The sequence below is a fragment of the Dermatophagoides farinae genome, chromosome 8 (genome assembly GCF_024713945.1).
Source record: "Dermatophagoides farinae isolate YC_2012a chromosome 8, ASM2471394v1, whole genome shotgun sequence".
Classification (NCBI taxonomy): domain Eukaryota; kingdom Metazoa; phylum Arthropoda; class Arachnida; order Sarcoptiformes; family Pyroglyphidae; genus Dermatophagoides; species Dermatophagoides farinae.
The window spans coordinates 3,610,547-3,631,659 of NC_134684.1; the positions used below are offsets into that span (position 1 = coordinate 3,610,547).

At 30.2% G+C, this 21,113-nt stretch overlaps 4 protein-coding genes across 15 annotated transcripts; 2 read left to right on the forward strand and 2 right to left on the reverse strand.

Annotated features, from left to right (window-relative positions):
• Positions 1–46: 46 nt before the first annotated feature.
• Positions 47–1,642, forward strand: LOC124495601 (deoxynucleotidyltransferase terminal-interacting protein 1). The gene is made up of 3 exons (XM_047059010.2): positions 47–145; positions 197–900; positions 961–1,642. Exons 1-3 carry the CDS (start codon positions 121–123, stop codon positions 1,480–1,482), a joined length of 1,251 nt encoding a protein of 416 aa, XP_046914966.2. The 5' UTR covers positions 47–120; the 3' UTR covers positions 1,483–1,642.
• LOC124495604 (uncharacterized) lies at positions 1,485–4,616 on the reverse strand. Of its 2 annotated transcripts, XM_047059015.2 has the most exons (3): positions 4,246–4,616; positions 2,959–3,870; positions 1,485–2,338 (listed from the first exon to the last, which is right to left on the reverse strand). In XM_047059015.2, exons 2-3 carry the CDS (start codon positions 3,866–3,868, stop codon positions 2,154–2,156), a joined length of 1,095 nt encoding a protein of 364 aa, XP_046914971.1. In that variant the 5' UTR covers positions 3,869–3,870; positions 4,246–4,616; the 3' UTR covers positions 1,485–2,153. The 2 variants fall into 2 exon arrangements, with proteins under 2 accessions (XP_046914971.1, XP_046914970.1); XM_047059014.2 differs by lacking the exon at positions 4,246–4,616 and having other exon boundaries at positions 2,959–4,225.
• A 3,124-nt stretch (positions 4,617–7,740) lies between these two features.
• On the forward strand, positions 7,741–11,327 carry LOC124495600 (uncharacterized). Its single transcript, XM_047059009.2, has 5 exons — positions 7,741–8,552; positions 8,647–8,936; positions 9,015–9,210; positions 9,408–9,625; positions 9,678–11,327. Exons 1-5 carry the CDS (start codon positions 8,256–8,258, stop codon positions 10,477–10,479), a joined length of 1,803 nt encoding a protein of 600 aa, XP_046914965.1. The 5' UTR covers positions 7,741–8,255; the 3' UTR covers positions 10,480–11,327.
• Positions 11,311–20,971, reverse strand: dome (cytokine receptor domeless). Of its 11 annotated transcripts, none has more exons than XM_075733379.1 (8): positions 20,062–20,164; positions 18,332–18,435; positions 16,844–17,271; positions 16,484–16,735; positions 16,133–16,417; positions 15,935–16,067; positions 15,291–15,799; positions 11,311–15,204 (listed from the first exon to the last, which is right to left on the reverse strand). In XM_075733379.1, the coding sequence occupies exons 4-8, from the start codon at positions 16,593–16,595 to the stop codon at positions 12,578–12,580; spliced, it is 3,666 nt and encodes a 1,221-aa protein (XP_075589494.1). In that variant the 5' UTR covers positions 16,596–16,735; positions 16,844–17,271; positions 18,332–18,435; positions 20,062–20,164; the 3' UTR covers positions 11,311–12,577. The 11 variants fall into 11 exon arrangements, with proteins under 11 accessions (XP_075589494.1, XP_075589492.1, XP_075589488.1 ...); XM_075733377.1 differs by lacking the exon at positions 20,062–20,164 and adding an exon at positions 19,863–19,979; XM_075733373.1 differs by lacking the exons at positions 18,332–18,435; positions 20,062–20,164 and adding an exon at positions 20,496–20,971.
• Positions 20,972–21,113: the final 142 nt, after the last annotated feature.

Genomic DNA, 21,113 nt, shown 5'->3' on the forward strand with positions numbered 1-21,113 from the left:
TTTTGATCCCGCAGATGGCGTTGGTCCATAAAAAAACATTTTTTGTATTCTTGCTCAATTTTTGGAGAATATTTGTAATCTTTTTATGATTAAAACGTAAACGGAAAATTCTTCATCTGAATGATACGGTCATTTTTTATAATGGGTATGATAATGGTCAGCCTTTTTTCATTTAAATCACATTAGTTTCTTGTAGATTTATCCAATTCAAACACAATTACCATGAAACCGTTCAATATGCGATATGTATCGTTGGAGAATTTTCCATCCAATGATCGAAAATGTTCAAATCGAGTTGCAGCAATTAATCGATTTCGTGATGAATATCCAATAAATTGTCCATTTAAATCGATCAATTTATTACGACAATTTTTGCAGACAAAAATCAATCAAGAGATACGAGACATTCTGCAGAAATATCGTCAAACATTCCTGGAACCAGTATTCACTAATGTCCGTCAAAATCTGCGAAATAATGAATTGGCCAACGAGTTGGACATAAATGCTATTATGCATCAAGTTTTGGATGAAGCTAAGAAAATGTTTCCACTTGATGAAAATGATAAAATGTTGGCCAAATTACGTCAACAAGAACAGGACAATGATTGTGGCAAAGATAGACAACCGAATCATCATCATAATTCTAATAATAATAATCAACAAACATCGACTGTACTGAATAGCAGTGGACGACCACGTGGCCGACCCAAACTAAATCGTACCGTTTTGAAGACAAAAGCAAAGAGAAAACGTAATAAAACAATTATTTCGATAAGCAATGCTAACCATAATTTGGTGACAACTGACAATGACGCCACTGATAATTCAACATTGAAAAATAAATTGATCGATGATAATGAAGGCAAATGGGACCCTTCACGATTATCAACTAAAACATTGGTTTGTTTAAAGATAACCATAACTGTTCTTATTAATTTATTATCTCTTTCGCTTAAACAGTTTGTGTTGGGCTCAAAGGCAAATAAAGCATTGGGATTCGGTGCAGCTAGAGGTCGGTTATATTCAAAACATGCGAACCTATTTCGTTATATCGGTGATCATGAAGACAAAGAATGGTTACATAGAAATCAATTGATGCCCACTACTGGTGGAAAAGCATATCTACTAGTCAGAGATGATATAATTGAGCTATTGAACTCGGATGAATATCGTGAAACACCCGGAGTTGATATTGATGAAATGGGTGAAGGTTTTACTGTACCACAGTCAATGATTGATAAAATATCGACCACAATGCGTATGACTGGAATGAAAAATCATTCGATCAATCAACAATCACATAAATCATCAGCTATAAATGATCAAAGAATTAAAATTCATACGGAATCAATATCGGCTGTCAATACAACTGAATACGATAATTCTGGCCACTTATTCGACAATGATGATAATAATGATTTTGATAACATCAGTGCTGAAGATGATGATGATGATGAACAAGATAAGGATTTTACAATTTAGAATTGATGATTATTGTAAATTTTATTTATTTATTTTTTTTTCAATTTTTTCCTATATAGTATAGTAGTAGTAGTATTATTGTGACAAATAATGTGTAATAATCATATCATATCATCATATATATTAAATATAATAATATTTATAATAAGACAAACAAAAATCCATTCAATGTCATAGATGACCAATGGAAAGCTGACCTTTTTTTCAGGTGTCGTAATGGACATTTTTTTTTGTTTTTCGTTTAAATCCTATATATATATAAAAAAACAAATGTCTATATCCAAATATTGAATAATGAGCAATCCATGAGTAATTAGTAGAAATTATTAATATATTACTATCTTGAATGAATAATATTTTATGAAATGGTGATAGTGTGTGTGTGTGTGTATTTAATAAGATGTGTCTTGAGGCTAAAACACTAATTATAATTGATAATAATTTCATAGTATGCAATATATAAGTGTGTGTGTGTGTGTGTTTGTATGTAGGCTTAATATCCTGGTGTTTCAATATATCGTTGATGTCGTAGTCATTTTTGATTATTATGACTCTTTATATTTCCAGGAACGAACGTTATTTTTTTTGTATGATGATGTTGCTTATTGTTGATGATGATGATGATGATGGGGGCAGAGTGTTTATTTTCGTAATTTTTTTTGTTGTTGTTGTTAACAATTATTTCGATTATGATAGATACCATTGATATGGGCAAACATTTTCTTCTGTCTTATGATTGGCCCATTACGTTGTTGTTTGATTTTATTTTGGCGTTGATATTGTTTTTTGGTAATCTGTTTTTTATTCATTCGTCGATCATTTTTGTCATTCGAATTAATGATGGATACAATTAATGCTATTTGATGATTCGGATTAAATTTAAATTTAGATGAAAAAAAGAATAAAGAAAAGAAAAGAAAATGCGTTAGTGAAATGGAAAACAAAAAATTCAATTGAAGAATATAATAGGAAACATAAAAATGTTCAATGCCACATCAAGAACATTTAATTCATGGTTCCTCTTTGTTTTTTTTTAACATCGAACACAGATGCATCAATGTTGCCATGAATATAAAAATATATCCTCTCTTTCTCTCTCTCTCTCTCTCTATCTATCTCTCAAAGAAGCAAATTTCAAGGATTCTTTTTTTTCTCTTTCTTTCCAGCAACAGCACTGTAATTGTCGAAATACAGTTGTTTTTTTTTGGCAATATGGCGCCAAAAAACATCAGAAAATCAGCTGCTAAAAACGACGTAGTCAATCAATCAAATCGATCTCAATCATATCGATTGGATGCACAGATTGCATTGATTTTTAACCATGACGCAATTCAATCTATTTGACACATATTATACTACTATTTGGGCTTGTAAATAACAATAGTCAAACAAAAAAAAAATTACGTGATGATGGTGAAATTTTATCCTTCCTCATCATATATGACAATTGATTTTTGTTCTTCAAAGGAAACTAACCTTTATTATTATTGTTGCAATTCAAATGGGCCAATGGAACATTCGAAACATTGTTGTTAAATGTTTGCATTGATCCTACATTGGATTTCAATTTTTTGCCATTATTTTCTTTATTGTTATCCAATTTTTTCGATGCCTGTTGAATTCTAGCCAGAATTAATTTCCGTTGTTCAGCCTTATTCATTGACAATGGTTGTAAAGCGGTAGAAGTGGCAATTGTCAACGATGGTCGTTGAACAGTAACCATTGCGATTGGTGCTGGTTTTTTAACAAACAAATTATCAAATACGCTCATCGATGGATGTTCAATCAATAGGTTTTCCATTTCTTCTGCTTTTTTACCATTGGTCATTGATTTTTCATAATGATGATGATTTTTACGTTTACTTTGTTTAAAACATTCTGGAGGATCAACTAACCATTGTTCATCTTTGGATGTTGTTGTTATGTTATGTTGTCGAATGGCAGTCAAATTTTTATTGCTATTATTATTATTATTAATAATAATATTGGAAGCAATATTTGTGGGCAGTTTTGATTTCACCTTTTTTCCTTGATTCTTATTCCTATTAATATTATTACCATGATCGATAACATGATCGATAAGAATCCAATCATTTTCAATATTGGTCAATAAACAATTTGATTCGGAATCGTTTGCATAACAACCAAACGATGATGATGTTGTTGATGGTAACGTTGTCGATGAATTTTCTCTTTGTTTATTATTGTTATTATTATTATTCGAATTCGATTGTTGCAATGATGGAACCGAATTCTGAAGTGTTTGATTATTATCGTCGTCGTTGTTTTTGTTTTTGTTTTTGTTGTTGTTATTGTTGTTATCGTCGTTATTAGAATTTTCAAGTGATCTTCCTACACCAAAAACATACTGAGCGAATGTAAACATTTCTTTCAGACCAAAAAAAAAAAAAAGAAAAAATGAAAGAAAATGGATTCAAAATAATTTCAATAACGTTGATTATGGTGAATATATATAAATAATAATTTTCTATAATATGAAAATGAGACGTCAATATTTATAATGGCCAATATGATTTTTAGAATAGTAGTGAAGAGATGTATTTACAAACAAATCAATTCAAATCAAATGAATAAAATGAAAATAATATAACAATGTTGAATGTCAAAGTCAAATTTATATACAAGTGAACAAATGACAAAAAATTTTGTAATCAACAAATGAAAATTTGATGATGTGAATTGATATAAATGATGACTACTATGTTTTGTGTGTGTATGTAATAATTCTTCTATTTCGAATACTTTTTATACCATAAATCGGTTTATGGGTTAAGACGATGGATTTCTGTTTTTTTTTTTTTTTTGGTAGGTGTTGATAAATGACGAAATGATCTGGTATGTAGATGATGATGATGATGATGAAATATGGATAAAAAAAATAACATCTACAAAATCATTTGTTTGTTTGTCAAATGGAATTTGAACAGAATTATATCTATGCAAGAGAGATAGTACGTGTACATATGAATGGTGATGATGATGATGATGATGATTTTGACAAATACGAATCAATGGCGATGATGATGATGATACTTGAAGCATTTACACACACACAAAAAAAAACATTGAAAATTGTAATCAATTTATATGTATACACACACACAACAACAACAAAAAAAAACAGAAAGCAGGATGAATTTGGTTCACTGCGTCATAATATAAAACCAACCAACCAATCCTTAACAACAACAACAACAACAAAAACAAAACAAAAACATCCAAAAAAAAAAAAAAAAACACTAAACAACAACAACAATGTTAACGACAATCGCAATACGAGTTTTTTTTTTCTCTGCTATATCCAGTTGTTGTCGATTGTAGTCGATTGTTGTTGTTGTTGATGGTTTGTGGTTCCAGCCAGTTTTTCTCTCTTTTCGTTGTTGTTGTTGTTCATTTCTATATAGCCCAATTGGTGTATAATATGTAGCTGTGTGATATTAAAAAAAAAACTCGAAAAATCTCGAATCCAGTTATATATATCCACCATCTATCTATATGGTCAACGCCTCTTTTTCGTGTATATATATACAAACAAAACATTCGTTCATGAAATGACGTCGATTGAATTGAGATTTCGACATACAGTAATACCCCGCTTAACGCGGGGGTTACGTTCCAAAAATTCTGAGCGTTAAGCGAAACAGCGCTAAGCGGGGCTATCTTTACATAATGCATTTTTACCCTTCATATACAATGTAACAATGTAATGCAATGTAGGGTAATTATACAGCGTTATATCGAATCAGCGCTAAACGGGGCAGCGTTAAGCGGGGTATGAGTGTATACACAATTGATAATGACAGTTAGTTAGTTTTTTTTTGACTGTTTTATTATATTGCATCTACAAATATTATAACCACACAGAGTTTGATGACTTTGTTTTGTTTTTTTTCTCTCTCTCTCTCTCTCTCACACACACACTCAATCTTTTTCATCATTTACAAACAAATGACAAAAATGACAACAACAACGAATTGGCAACGAATTTTCATTGCCAAATTTAAATTAAATCAAACAACAACAGTATTATGACATTACAAAATTTTTTTTTTTGGTAGTAGTATATGATGATGATGATAATGATTTAGAAATTTTCATTATCGAAAAAGAAACACAAAATTCATTCATTCAATTCTGAATATAATCTACACACACACACAAACAAGGTGCCTTTGCCATATTATTAAAAACAATGGAATAATAATGGATGACGATATGAAAAAAAAGAAGAAAATTCTTATATATATAGGTAGGTGTGTTTTGTCAGTTGCGCCCAAACACAACATTTTCTACATTCTGTTTCCAGGTTTCTTTTTTTTTCTTTTTTTTTTTTGGTGATGAATGGGGTGTTCAAGTGCTGGTGTGTATATATCATCATCATCAAGAGTCATATACATTAATTTATGGCTCAATACACACACACATACCACACACAATTGCAAACGCACACGCACTCCCTTGGTGACAATTTTTTTTTTTTTTTTGGCTCTTTTGTTTTAGTGATACTATTTTTTTTCGATATATCAGGTGTACGTTTATGTGTGTGTGAAGTATACAAGTATTTTTAGCAAAATTAAAACAAAACAGAAAAAAAATCCAAGTTTTGTATCCAATTCTTGAATGGTAATCAAAAAAAATGTACCTAAATGTGAATTTGTTTTGAAGGAAACCGACGACAAATTCGACCCAGTAACCAACATACATACCATACACACATGCACACCCACACACACCCATTGGATATAAATGTAATAAGAAATGTTCATTTGCGTAAAACCTTATTTGACAGGCTAATAATACCAAAAAAAAAAAAAACTTTATAGTTTTTTTTAATGCTTTGAACATAATGATAATAATAATAATACTAATGCCGGGCCCATTTTGATTGCATTCTTTTTTTCATCATTTATACAATACCTGAAACATTTTTTTTTTTTTTTTGAAGATAAAAATTGACCAGATATATATACTAATAATGTATACATTTAATTTAATGTCCAGTACTGGACTTGTTATAATGATGATGATGATGACCATATGAAATCTATGAAATGAAGAAGAAGAAAAAAAACAAACAAACGAACGAACCAGATTATATGGCCTTCTGGAGACACTAGGCAATTATCTTCAATTTTATATATTATATATGCAAGTCGTTAATATTTGATTCGCTCCTGGTCGAATTTCTTTTCTTAGCTGTTTGTTTGTTTTTTTTTTTCTTTACTACCATTATTCAGATAATGTTTCAAGAATGTTTCATCAACTGAATGAATCTTTACAACTCAACAAATCCATAATAAGATGAGATCAAAACGAATTTTGCACATAAAAAAAACTGTATGGATGTCACATTTATGTGGCAATAATAATGACATTATCAAATGTGGTATATACAGATAATATATATAGATATTTAACGACCAAACACACACGTTCCAGTGTTGTTTGAAACGTTAGATTCGCACCCACACACACACACATTTTTATTCCATAATTTGATTTTTTTCAAAACAAATTAGCCTAGATATGAATTTTTTTTAGACATGATACGGGCAATGGTCAAGCTTGTAATGGCAATTGTAATAGTGGTTTTTTTCTCTTGTCCATAAATATCATGATGATGATCAGCTATGATGACCTTAAATCGTTCAAGAACAGGTTGACCAAAAAAAACGGTAACAATTCGAATAAATAGTCTTTGAATCTCTAAATGTACAAAGATTTCACGTTTATTGATCATTTTTTTCGGTTATGATGATCATGATCATGATGATCATGGTATAACGGGTTTTTGGTCTATCATAGCATTGTGGTCGATCATGAATTTGGTTTTTCATTTCTGGTTTTTTTTCTTTCATTCTCTCTCTCTTTTCTTCTGGATATGTGCAGATATGTCGTGAGCATAGGATTGTTATCCTCGACCATTTTTCATTCAAAAAGCGCGCGTGCACATTTAGTTGAAATGAGTGAGAGAGAGAGAGAGAGAAGACTCATCTTCATGTGTCTTGTTCTCTTTTTCATTCATTCTGGTTTATATGGTGGTGGCCAATATATTTTTTTTTCTTCAGGGAGCCAGGATCCCGTTTTTCTTCCATCGTACACATTCTTTATGGCTATAGCCAATCATAACCATCATCGTTTGAATAGGCAAAATCGACGAAAAGGTTGTCGCCTTGTCGTCTTTCTCTCTCACTCACTCATTCACTCTATCTCATTCTTTTTTGGCTTTTCAATCTCATTCGGTTCTTGATCGGATCGGATCTTGTCGCCTTGCCGTTTTTTGTTGTTGTTGTTTTTGGTTGGTTGGTACCGTTGTGTTGCTACTCACATTCTTTCTTCCTTTTTCTCTCTTTCGATATTCTTCTTTACACACTCAATTCCACTCAATATTTGATCGTAGCTGTTTTCAATGCTTGAATAGAGAATTTCTTCTGGATCAGTTAACCGATCGAACGAATTAAATCAATCGATTCACTACCGACCGAATTTGTCCATCAGATCAAGTTGGCCATCATAGAATTTATTTTTGGGTTCTGATTATTATTGTTCGAGTTTTTTTTTCTCTGTTTTCACACAAATTATGTGATATACATAATAATCCAAAAAAAATGGATGAAAAAACAAAATTGATTTTTTTTTCTCATTGACTCATTAATTGATCGATCGATTGATTGATTGATTGACTGATTGATTAATGATCATTGAGCACATTTGTCGTGTTGTGCAATATCGAATGTTTTATAAATTATTGAATGGGTATCTTTAAAAAGTGTCCGTGTTTTTGTACGGGACGACGTCGACGACGTTCACAATCGAGCTTGTTTGGTGGTGGTGATCATTATAATAGTAATGCCACTGGTGGTGGTGGTGGTGGTGTTGGTGGTGGTCATATCGATGGTGGTATCGACGATGATAGTGATCCTTCCATAATCAAAGAGCTTGATTATAGCCATTGTTGTTTGGAAGATGTACCGGCCACTATTTTTACATTTGAACGTACATTAGAACGTTTAAATCTTGAATCAAATCAAATTCGTGACCTGCCAAGAGTGAGTGTTGAATTTCTATTTTTCATTTGTTCAATTTATCCAGAAAAAAAATGTCATTTACATTGATTTTTTTTGTGTGTGTGTCTGTGTTTAGGCATTATTCCATTGTGAAGAATTACGGCAACTAAATCTAAGTGATAATGAATTACAATCAATTCCGGCTGCCATTTCATCATTGAACAAATTAGAGGAATTGAATTGTTCAAAAAATCATATATTACAATTACCGGACAGTATAAGACAATGTAAATTGTTAATGGTGGTTGAAGCATCAATCAATCCACTTGGTCCACGGCTACCCGATTCATTGACACAATTAATCAATTTACGGGAATTATTTCTAAACGATGCATTTGTAGAATTTTTACCAGCAAATTTTGGAAAGTAAGTATTCCATGATTGATCAATTTTAAAATTAAAAAAAAAAAAATTCTTTCACTCATATATCATCAAATATTGTAGATTGACTCGGCTACAAATAGTTGAACTTCGTGAAAATCATCTGAAAACATTGCCCAAATCAATCAATCGTTTGGTTGAATTACGACGATTGGATATTGGCCAAAATGATTTTATTGAATTTCCCGATGTAATCGGTAGCCTATACAATCTTAATGAACTATGGTGTGATTTTAACAAACTTGTCACAATACCCGATGTAAGTTTTTATCATTAATTCTGTTTTGGAACACACACGTAGAAAAAAAACAAAACTGAACCCACAAACCATAACAATAATTCATCAATTATTCATCCTGTCTTGTCTTTATTTAGTGAATGAATCTCTTTTTTTCAACGCATATTTAAATTGTCATCCATTTTTTTTTGTTGTTGTTGTTTCTAATTCATATATAGGTCATTGGTAATTTGACTCAATTAACTTATCTGGATGCTAGTTTCAATAAAATCGAAGACATTTCTCCTGACATTGGTAAATGTTTTCAATTAACCGATCTGACCTTATCATCGAATAATTTACAAGAACTGCCCGATTCACTTGGTAATCTTCATCAGCTACTTGTGTTGAGGCTTGATGAGAATGAGCTCAAAACTATTCCATCGACCTTAGGAAGGTATGTCGATTGTTTATTTGTAGATTTTTGTTAATCATGTTTTTTTCATTAGCCTTAGCCAAATTGAAGAGATTACAATCAACGAGAATATGATAACCGAATTACCATTATCAATTGGTCATTTAAGAAATTTACAAACATTGATAGCCGATTGCAATAAAATTGAACGTCTTCCGGATTCTATTTGTAGCTGTAATCATCTTCGGATATTATCATTGGCTGAAAATAATATTAAATATTTACCCGATGATTTGGGCCGTTTATCATCATTACAAGTGTTGAATCTATGCAACAATTATCTAACTTATTTACCATTCTCATTGACACAAATCACCAATCTAAAATCAATTTGGTTATCAGAAAATCAAACAAAACCATTAATGCCATTACATTCGGAAACATTGGATATACAACCAACCATGATTGGTGGTGGTCCACCACCATTAAAAATACTCACCTGTTTTCTATTGCCACAGACTAAATCAGAAGAACATACGACCACTGCCTTGGAACATCATTCTACAAATAATTCACAACGACGAAAACTTTCATTCTTAACAGTCAACATTGATAAACCATTGATAACGGCCGAAAAAAAAGATTCCATTCAATCAATCAATAATAATAATAACAATAATAATCCAGAATCATTTGAATCAAATGAATTGGCCATCATACCTTTAACTGGTTGTGGTCCAACCAACAATATGATGAATAAATCATTCCAACGACAGCCAACACCATATCCAAAAGATTTAAAAGTTCAGGCAAGACATGCAAGAAATTTTGTCATGAAACATTTAGATCTGAATAATATCTATATTGAAGAAATCAAAACTGATGATAATTTGTAATTTGTATTTTCACACATTATATTCAGTTTGTTGATGATACACCAAAGTCTTCTTCTTCGAAAAAATTTTATGTACAAAAATTTTTTTTCCAATTTTTATCGATTTTAGCTTTTATTGATTGATGACATTAGTCTCACGTTCATTTTTTTTTTTTTGTTATTATCATTGTTGTTTTTTGTTGATTGTTTTTTTTTCTCTTGCTTCGATGATGATCATCGTCATCGTCATCGTTGTTGTTGTTGTTGTAAATTTGCTCACATACAAAACACACACACACACAATACAACTATAATTTACATCTGATTATTTTGTAATAATGAAAACTATCATCATCATCATCATTTATTATTATTATATACTTTGGAACACAAGACAAAATATATTACTACTATGAATATTACTACCACACGCACCTTACACTTGCCATAGATCAAAAATCGTCATTTCCCAACAACAATTGTTGTTGACAACTTATGAATCTCATTTAATTTGTTATGATTATTCTGTGATATAAACACATACACACACACACACACACACCCACACTTGTCTATATATCTATACACATTATCACAATATTTGGCCATTTAAAACTTTGATCTATCTATCTATCTATATTGACAACATTGACGACTTGTTATATCTATCTCATACACTCACACAAAAAACAATGATCTGAAACCAAACCAAACCAAATCAATCGATTGATCGATTATTCAAAATTGTTTGTTTTTTTTTTGCCAGTTTTTTTTTCACTCCACACTTACACATTTTTTTTTCTTTATGAGTGATTAATAATTAATAATAATAATAAATAATAAGATCGAAAAATGAAAATAAAATATTTTATTCATTCATTTTGAATTGTAATTTTTCCCCCCTTCCCCGTCCACAATGAGTATCATTAATTGATTGATTGATGATCAATATAACAGGTGTGAAAGGACAAAAAAGGAAAAAAGGATTAAGAGTCATAGGCGTTTTTTTTATATATATGTTTGTGTGTGTGTATGATTCAGTTATATATAGACAATATGTAATAAAAAAAAAGAGAATTTTACAACAAACAAACAAAAAAATCAAGTCAATTTGAAATGATAAAAAAAAAATTATAAAAAAAGGTGATGATTGATTGAATATACAGTAGAAATGAGTTTGAATATGTGTGTGTGTGTGAGTCGTATCGATGTACTTGGTGACTTACAAGATGATGATTCAAGAATTGTAAGCAACAGGTCACAAATGATCATAATGATGATGATGATGATGATGATTGAGACACAAATGAATTTGAAATTTTTGATTAATTTGGTGAGCGTTGAACATGAAAATATGTCTTCTTTTTTTTTCATTTTATAATGATTAGATAGCATTCAGTATACTTTGGGTAAAGTAGAGTTTTTTTGTTGATATATATATAGATGTGACATGTATATTTTTGTTCTGTTTTCTGTTTTGTTGGAGCATAAAAAAAACAAAAACAAAAACTGAGATTATAACAGATTTTATGCTCAACTGTGTAGAGCTGGATAATAAAAAAATCAATATTTGAAGAAGAAAAAAAAAGAATGAATGACTTGCCCATGATTGATTGATTGAAGCAAAAATAAAGAAAATAAAAAGATTGATGATTGATTGAGATTAAAAATTGGCCAACTCGGTTGAGATTGTTTTGAATTCAAAAATAAACGACCAGAATTTGAATATTTTGCACATTTAGTGATGACAATTTTTGTTTTTGTTTTTGTTTTTTTGTTTTTCTTCAATAAGAAGTGAACACAGATACACATACATGACCCAAAAAATAAAAAGGATATATTAATGCTAATGCTAATGATGATGATGATAATGATGGATGCATAGGCGAAAAAGGGAGTAAGAAAGGGGTATCGACAAATAATTTCAATTTCAAATTCAAACATATGAAAATAATCTGAACTCCAGATTCATGAAGAATTTGAAAAAGAAATAAAAATTTGTCAATACATCACAGTTTGGTTGATTTGGTATTTTGTTTTGTCAATTTGTAGATAAAACCCGTTTGAATGCCGACAATAATTTACCGGATAAGATGTGTGTGGGGGGAGGAACCGATGGTTTAAACTTGATTCAGATTATATGATTTAGGTAAATGTGTTGTATGTGATGGTGGTAAACATTTTGGTGAATTTGAGCTTGGTATCATGACGTATGCTGGCTTTGTTATGCTGCTATTATTTATGTTATTGTTGTTAATATTTGTGGTGGTCACCGGCAAAGGTGATGATAATAATTGCTGTTGATTTTGTGATTGTTGTTGTTGTGACAACATGGGTGTTCGTGATGAACAACCATTTTGAATATGATTATGTTCAGGTGACGGTAAACTTGAGCTTGGCGCCGAATGTGTAGAAACTGTTGCTGCAGTAGAAACTGATGTAGCTAATGAAGCGGCTGCTGCTGCAGTAGATGATGATAATTTTGACCAAAAACTACCAATACCTTTAGTAACACCGCCGCCGCCGCCGCCACCATTCATTGGTCTATGACCATTGTTTATAATTTGGGTGGATTTTTTTGAATTTGGTAAAAATGGTTCACGTAATGATGAATCATCTTGATTATAAAAATATTCCAGATTATCATGATGATTCATATCCGATACACCTGAATCGGATGAACAGAATTGATTTGTTGATAATTTTATATAAGAATTTTTTGCCAAATTTGTTGAATTATTTCGATTATTATTATTATTATTTTGATGGTTATCATCATTGATATGATTATTACTATGATTTATTAGTAAAAGATTTGGATCAGCTTCGCCAGATGATGATAATGGTGCCTGATCATTAATAGTATTTGAACTGTTAGCATTTGTAGCTGTATTGGCCATTGTTAAATCGCTTTCCATTAGACTAGATTCGGAAACATTATTATTACTAACATTATCGATATTTGTTTCACGATATTGTGATTGTTGTGGTGTTGATTGTTCAGGTAACATATCATTATTATTAGGATTATAATTCTGATTCGATCCAAATTTGGTCTGAAATTGATCTTTAAACGATTGATCTTCCATACCGATATTGATGGTGAAATCATCATTCTTCTGTTTGACCGATTTAAACATGCGATATGTACAGAATAAAACAAAACATAAAAAGATGATAAAGCAAATGAAACCAATGATTAATAATAAAATGCGATTATATACAGGTGAACAATATAATGGGATTTGCATCCTGTCTGTATAATTTCCGGAAAATAATTGATTATTATATAGATTCGATGCTTTAACGGCCAGAAAATATTCTTTGCTATCGCCATCTTTCAGTCGTTTACAAGAATCAAAATCTACATCAACATATTGTTGATTTCCAACAAAACGTTTATCAATTATCAATTTATCTTGTTCATAAATCCGTATATGATAATAATCGATACGACCATTCGGTTCAACCGGTGGTTTAAGATGGACACGAAGTTTATCGTTTATGGATGATACGATAGGAGGAATCATTATTCCCGGATTTGATGGTTTAGTTCGATACACTTGTTGTACTTCTTTTGAACAATGTTTATCATTACAAGCTTGCAAATAGAATGAATAATTGGAAAATGGCCGTAATTTACCGGTCAGATTTTTTATGGTAAAATTACATGTTCTTTCCAATCGACATGATTCGTCTTGTTTGATCTGGAATTCTTTGAATAATGATAATGGACCAGTCATTTTTAATTCAAATTGATTAATAGTCTCTGCTTCGGGTGTACGCCAACGCAATAAAAACTCTGTATCATCAATCAATTCACAGGAAAATTCTTTTGGTGATGGCGGCACACCAGATTCGGTGCGGATTTCTATTTCATTATTCTTCGGTAACGATGGTAAGCCTACGGTTATTCTGTATTTAGTATTAGGTTCTAAACGAGCTAATGTAAATTGATTTTCATTTTTGTCAGCATTTTCAGATTTACAAGACTGTGGCCCACAATATGATATCTCGAATTCATCGATCAATGACCGTTGAGCTTCACATGCTAATTTCCAGTTAACGACAACGCTACTGGCCTTTATATTGGACACAGAAAAACTGATGCCATCAATTTTCTTCGTCTTCAAATTGGCTAAACATTTAGCCCATATAATACCAGTCGTTTGTTGGTCATGACTATTGTATGCTATACCGAATTTGTATACATGATGAGTATCAGGTAAATCTGGTAAGCGCAAATGGCCATGTTTCTTATACTTTGTTTCCCAGTGTATTTGATCCAAACATTGACCATGGTCATTTATAGCCAAACACCAGAACAAAGTATAATCTTTGATGAATGAATCATTAATTGATGTCCAATCAAGTTCATAATCTCCGTTGGGAAACATGGAAACATTAATCATGCTAGCCAGTACATTGCTATCATTGTTCCAAAGAATTTTTTTTGTAGCAGGCAATATAAACAGCGAATAATTGTTGGATAATCCGATGGAATTTTTCGAATAAATTCTAAATAAATAACTAACATTATTTAATGTCAATGTTAGATTCGGATATAATGTCGTTTGATTTTTCCAATCTTGTTCATTTTCAGCTGAATACGAGACAAAATATTCAAAATCTGGTCCATTCTTTAATTCATTGGCTAACTGTTGCCAATAGATCACTACTTTTCGTTGTTCTGCCATCGAATCAATCATGAATGATTGATTTAGAATTTGGGGCGATGTTTCAGGAACTAATTGTCATTATTCATTAGTGGAAGAAAAGAAAAAAAAATTCCATTAAATTCAAATTGTAATTCAAATTTTGATAATACAATACTTTTAGGTTCAGTTAAAATATCCACAGAAATCATATCACTCCAGTATGGATTTTGAGAATCATCTATTTTACAGCTAATATTGAAACGATAATGAGTGAACGGTCGTAGATCTTTTATCTTTAATGATACATTATTCGACATTGATTTTCCATCATGTTTATGAGGATTATAATCAATCATACGTAACGTATTATTATAGATATCGATGACTGAAATCCTATATTGTAACATATTTTTTAATTTTTCATCCACTAATAGACTTTTCGGTGGAATCCATTGCAAACGGCCATTAACGAATTGTTCAGATTTAGGTTTCATACGTGGTGGTGGTAATTGTGTAATTGAAGTCTGATCATATTCAAAACTTTGTTCATTCGTACCGAGCTGATTTTCGCCTTTAAGTAATAAATAATAACGAGCATTATGTAATGATACTTCATGAGATATGTTCCAAAAACAATATTGTTTATAATCATCAGAATAATTATGTCCACATGGTTTCTCTTCACTTTATTCAATGTATATTTATGATGTTATGATGTAGGCGGCAAAATGGAGACAAAAAAATGAATAAAAATCGAAAAAACAAATCATTAAATCAATACAGACAAAATTTAAAGCGATGAAGTGTCGCTGAACCTACCTTAGTATGCCTTCATAATAGTGATACAATGAATACACTGTTAGGATCGTATTATTTGGTTTTGTCCATGAGCATAATAATTTTTCACGATAATAATAGATGCATTTGAAATTATCAACGTTCAATGGTTTGTCTACACAATTGATGGAAAGAAAAATGTTAATTTTTAATCAGAAAAATAGAATTTTTTTTACTTACATCCAATCAAACCATCACTATAGCAGATGGATTTAGTCTCTCCACGGGTATTGTTAAATTTACACGAATAATTACCAATATCATCAAGGCTAGTATTTTTAATCGATAATCGTACTGTATATGGATCAATTCTTGTTATAAATCGTGTATCGATTGCAATTTCATTATGGTCGAAAAACACACGTGCAATATCAATTGTACCATTGTCGACAAATTCTTTTTCCAATTTACAATCAAATGAAAGCTCTTTACCCACTTCTACAAAAGCTCTATCTGGATAAAGACCTAAAATCAAAAGAAAACAAAAAATTGAATGAGAACCACAAACAATCAAATCCAGTAATTACATACTTCCATAGTTTACAATGTCATACAGACAGGATTCGGCAAAATTAACAAAAAGGCCATAAATGATGATGAGAAAAGTGATGAAAATTATTTTCAATAATAATTTTATCATCATGATAATCTTTCAATAATTAAAAATTTTTATCTATCGATGAAAATGAGCGATGAATTTTTTTTTTAATTTTCGTGGTTAAAATATCAATTGTATCGTTATGATGGCAAATAAAAATGGATGATCATTACGAAAAGAATCATCTATCAAGGTCAATTTTTAACAACAAAAAAAACAGAGAAAAAAATAAGAGAAAAAGAAATCTTATTACTAATCATATATACAAACATTACAAATTTTTTTTAACATACCAAATAAGTTTTGAACATTTAAAAACATTTGAACTGTTGTTTGAATTGAAATCTTTGTTGTTGTTGTTGTTTCGCAATTTATTGATGAAAATGACGATTATTGATTGATTGATTAATTATTCTCAAGTTTATCCACAAAAAAAATGATAATAAGCTTGTAATGTAGATTAAACACAAAATAAAAAATAGTATGCGATTAATATATATATATAGAGATTAGTGGAGATGGTGATTATTTCCGATTATTATCATTTCAAGGTAACAATATATAACATCATATTTGAGCTATATATATTCATAATATATTCATTTTATGATTATGATGACCAAACAAAGGAATATAATACTTTTTTGTTTGTTTGTAATTCTGACATTCATTGATTAGTTGAACCAAAAAATAATCGTCTCTATCTCCATACGGCTTTAGTCTGAAAAAAAATAAAAAAAGAAAATAAGTCATTTGAAAAAAATACATCATTTAAAATGGAAAAAAGTCAAAAAAAAAAAAATCAATAGCTAGTCAATTAATGTATACATTTGGGGGATCAATTGATTTTTCATCAATTCGATAGTCAACAACAACAAAAACAACAAACAACAAACGGATCTAATGACGTGATTGTAATCCTTCTTCTTCTTCTTTTACTTCTTCTAAGAGCTAAAGTATTAATGATCTGTTTGTTGTCCTATCTTTCTCCATATATACATACACGCCCTTCAATTCAACTAAATCAAAATGTTGAATTGATATTAACAGCAGCAAAAAAAAAAAAAAAATCAAATCCATCAAATCCAACAACATGTTTAAGATCATCAATTGACATATTTTTTTTTTTAATTTCATCAATCAATGATTGAATGATCCATTCTATATGAATTGAATAGAACATACATTTATTAAAGTGGAGCTAGAAATAAAAAAACATCCTGATAACAAATAAAAGAGGGATAGAGAGAAAGAGAGAGATAAACATTACATAAAAAAAGAAGCAAATTGATGAAAACCGAAAAGAAAAACAAAATTCAATTTTTAACCAACACTTTAACCACATTCTACTGGGTCATTCATTCATTTTTTTTTTGAATGATAAAAAAAACGGACACCGTTATTGTTGGTACAGTTATGTTGACACAGTAGTAGATTGAATGGATTAGCACATTGATGATTTTTTTTTATTTTTGGATTAAATCACGATTATCACCCAATTATATGGTCAAATCATCATGATCGATCATCACATTCGAAATGAAAACACTAAATACACGTGATTTTTCGTTGTTGTTTTCTATAATATATACTTCAATCACAATCATCAAAATATCAATAAAAACATTAGAATAATGGATGATGAGCAAACAAAAAAACAAAACAAAACAAAAAAAAAATAGAAAAAGAAAAAAAACTGGGATGCGAATATTATAAACGAGTGAAATATGAGAAATAATATAAAAAAAAGCAACAAGCTGATGTCGATGACAATTTCTCACCATTTTTTTTCCTTCTTGTCTTCTTCTTCTTCTTCTTCTTGTGATCGGCATATACAAACACTAAATGTACTCTCTTTTTTTATGAACACATCACACATCGTACACTAAAAAAAAAAAAAAAAAATCACTTCATTTCTTTTGCCCATCATTATCAATTATCAACATCATCAAACACATACAAACAAACATTAAATAAGATAAATCAATCAATATATATATGTATCGAGCAAACAACAACAACACTCTTGATCAGAACAAACAAACTAACGAAAAAAAAAATTCAATTGATTAACATTCAAATGATGATTAGAGCTTTGATTTTAATTTCATTTTGTTATCTACTTTAAAATATAAAAAAATAAAATCCGATCAAATTGGACCCCAAAAAAAAATTAATGTTGGGAAATTTCCAAGGTCAATCACAATTGTCCATAATAGGAATTTCCAAGAAAGAATAACATTCGAATTGAATTGATCGAATAAAAATTCACATTCGAATTTTCACACAACCAAAAAAAAACAAAACAAAACAAGACAATCATAAGTTCCATTTGATTAATTGTCATTGTACCGTTGGAAACCAACAAACAGTGTGTAAAGAATTTTCAAAAATTTTAAAAATTATTATTTAATCACCACCACTAAATTTTGTTGATAAATTTTCATTCATTTTCATCATATATATAGACATGAAGATCGGTCGATTTTTTTTATGTTCATTCAGTGATGGCGTGTTTTCTATCATTCTTTATGATGATGATGATGATGATGACGAAAATGAAAATTGAATGGAACAACATTTACGGCGACGAATCCAATAGAAAAAACACCAAACACCAAACATAAAGCATACGGACACGTTCGATTTTTTTTCAAGTCTTGACAACGATTTTTATACAACATACAACATACACAGATACAAGCTGTTTTTTTGGACAAAAAAAAACCAAGAGTTGATTACACAATACCGACAATGACGACCGACGACGACGACGATGATGATGATACCGTTTCGGATAATTTTATTTCGTTCTCACATATACCATATAAAACAACTTGCATTCAAAATTCGATCAACAAACAGTCCAACAAACAAGAGTTTGCTTGGAGATTTCTCTCTCTCACACACACACTCACTTTCGTCAGAAAACCTTGGTGCACCCGAAAACCCAAATCAACAAACATAAAAATGAAAACAAAAAATAAACAGAATTGAGGCCTTTGAATATATAGATTTGTTATTATTCAACAGACAAAACAATTAGAAAAAAAATGTTTTTTTTTTTATCAAATTGAAGAAAAATTTTTCAAATCGAAAAACGTCTGAATATAATATATATGCTGATGATGATTGAACATATATCATCAATAATCGAATAAAAATGTAGCAATGTGTGTGTTGTGTGTCGTGATCTTTTAGCAAAACAAAATAAATTCAAAATCCACATTCACACATTCACATTGATGGAACAAGTTGTTTGGTTGTACTGGACAAATACATTAAACTAAACTATAAAAAAACCATGATCACATCATTAATAACTGAGATCAAAAATATGGATCGAAGCATCTTGAGACGCCGCCATTCACAACACACACACACACATCGTCAACCATGATGACCACACGACGACGCACATTGTTGAACAAGAATATATTTTCTTCATTCAGAAGCTTCAAGACACAACAACACTATCATCATTAAGCCTCTATTCATACAAAACACACACCATTAACTCTACATCGCGCCCCATTCTTGTTTTTGAATTCAGGATTCAAGTTAGAGATTCGAATAATTTTTTTTTTCTTCAAGCTAGCCGTTTATATGACTGCTGCTGCTTTTTTCATCCATTTTTCGGGTTGTTGTTGTTGTTGTTGTTTTGTTCATTGCAGATTTTATTTTTGTTGTTGTCACCATCATCATCATCATCATCATCGTCGCCGAAACTTTTTTTTTGTTTTTTGTTTTTTATTTTGTTTTTGTTGTTGTTTTCTTCAAATCAATCGTTTAAGGGCCCCATAAGTTCCGCATTTTTATTTTTTGTTGTTGTTGTTGTTCACGATTCGATTTTTTTCCTGGTTATAATTTTTTCATCTCACTTTCCACTGAGATAGTGCTGCCAAAAACAGCAACCAGAAAACAAAAAACAAAAACAAAACTTACCAGTTTTTTTTTGGTTTGACGTTGTTGATTTTTCGAACGATAAAATGAAAAAATTTGTTGATATCAATAATCTTTGAATTTGTTTGTTGCAATGATGATGATGATGATTATGTGATGATATGTATTTAATGTAAACACACACACACACACACACACAAAATAGAGGGAATTTTTTATGTTTGATTTAGTTTTATTAGTTAGATTTTGATTTTGATTTTTTCATTTTTCAATAACAACAACAACATTGGAGACATTTTATTATTAGCTATAGCCTCTCTTTATGTCTAGCTAATTTGGTTATGGAACTATGCTGATGGATGAATGGATGGATAGATGGATGAAGAGAGAAAAAAACACCGACACACACACACACATACAAACAACAAAAATGATACACAACAAATGATTCAGTGAAGCACCCAAAAAAAAAAAAAAAAAAATTTACCACCATTATCCATGTATATCCAAATTGGAACATTAACATTTTTGGATACCACTACCACAACTACCACCACACACACATATACTGTAGGTACATCATTTAATACGCATGTGTGTTTCGAGATTTTATCATTCCTTTCATTTGTGAATGAATAATGGATCAATTGCTGCTGCCAC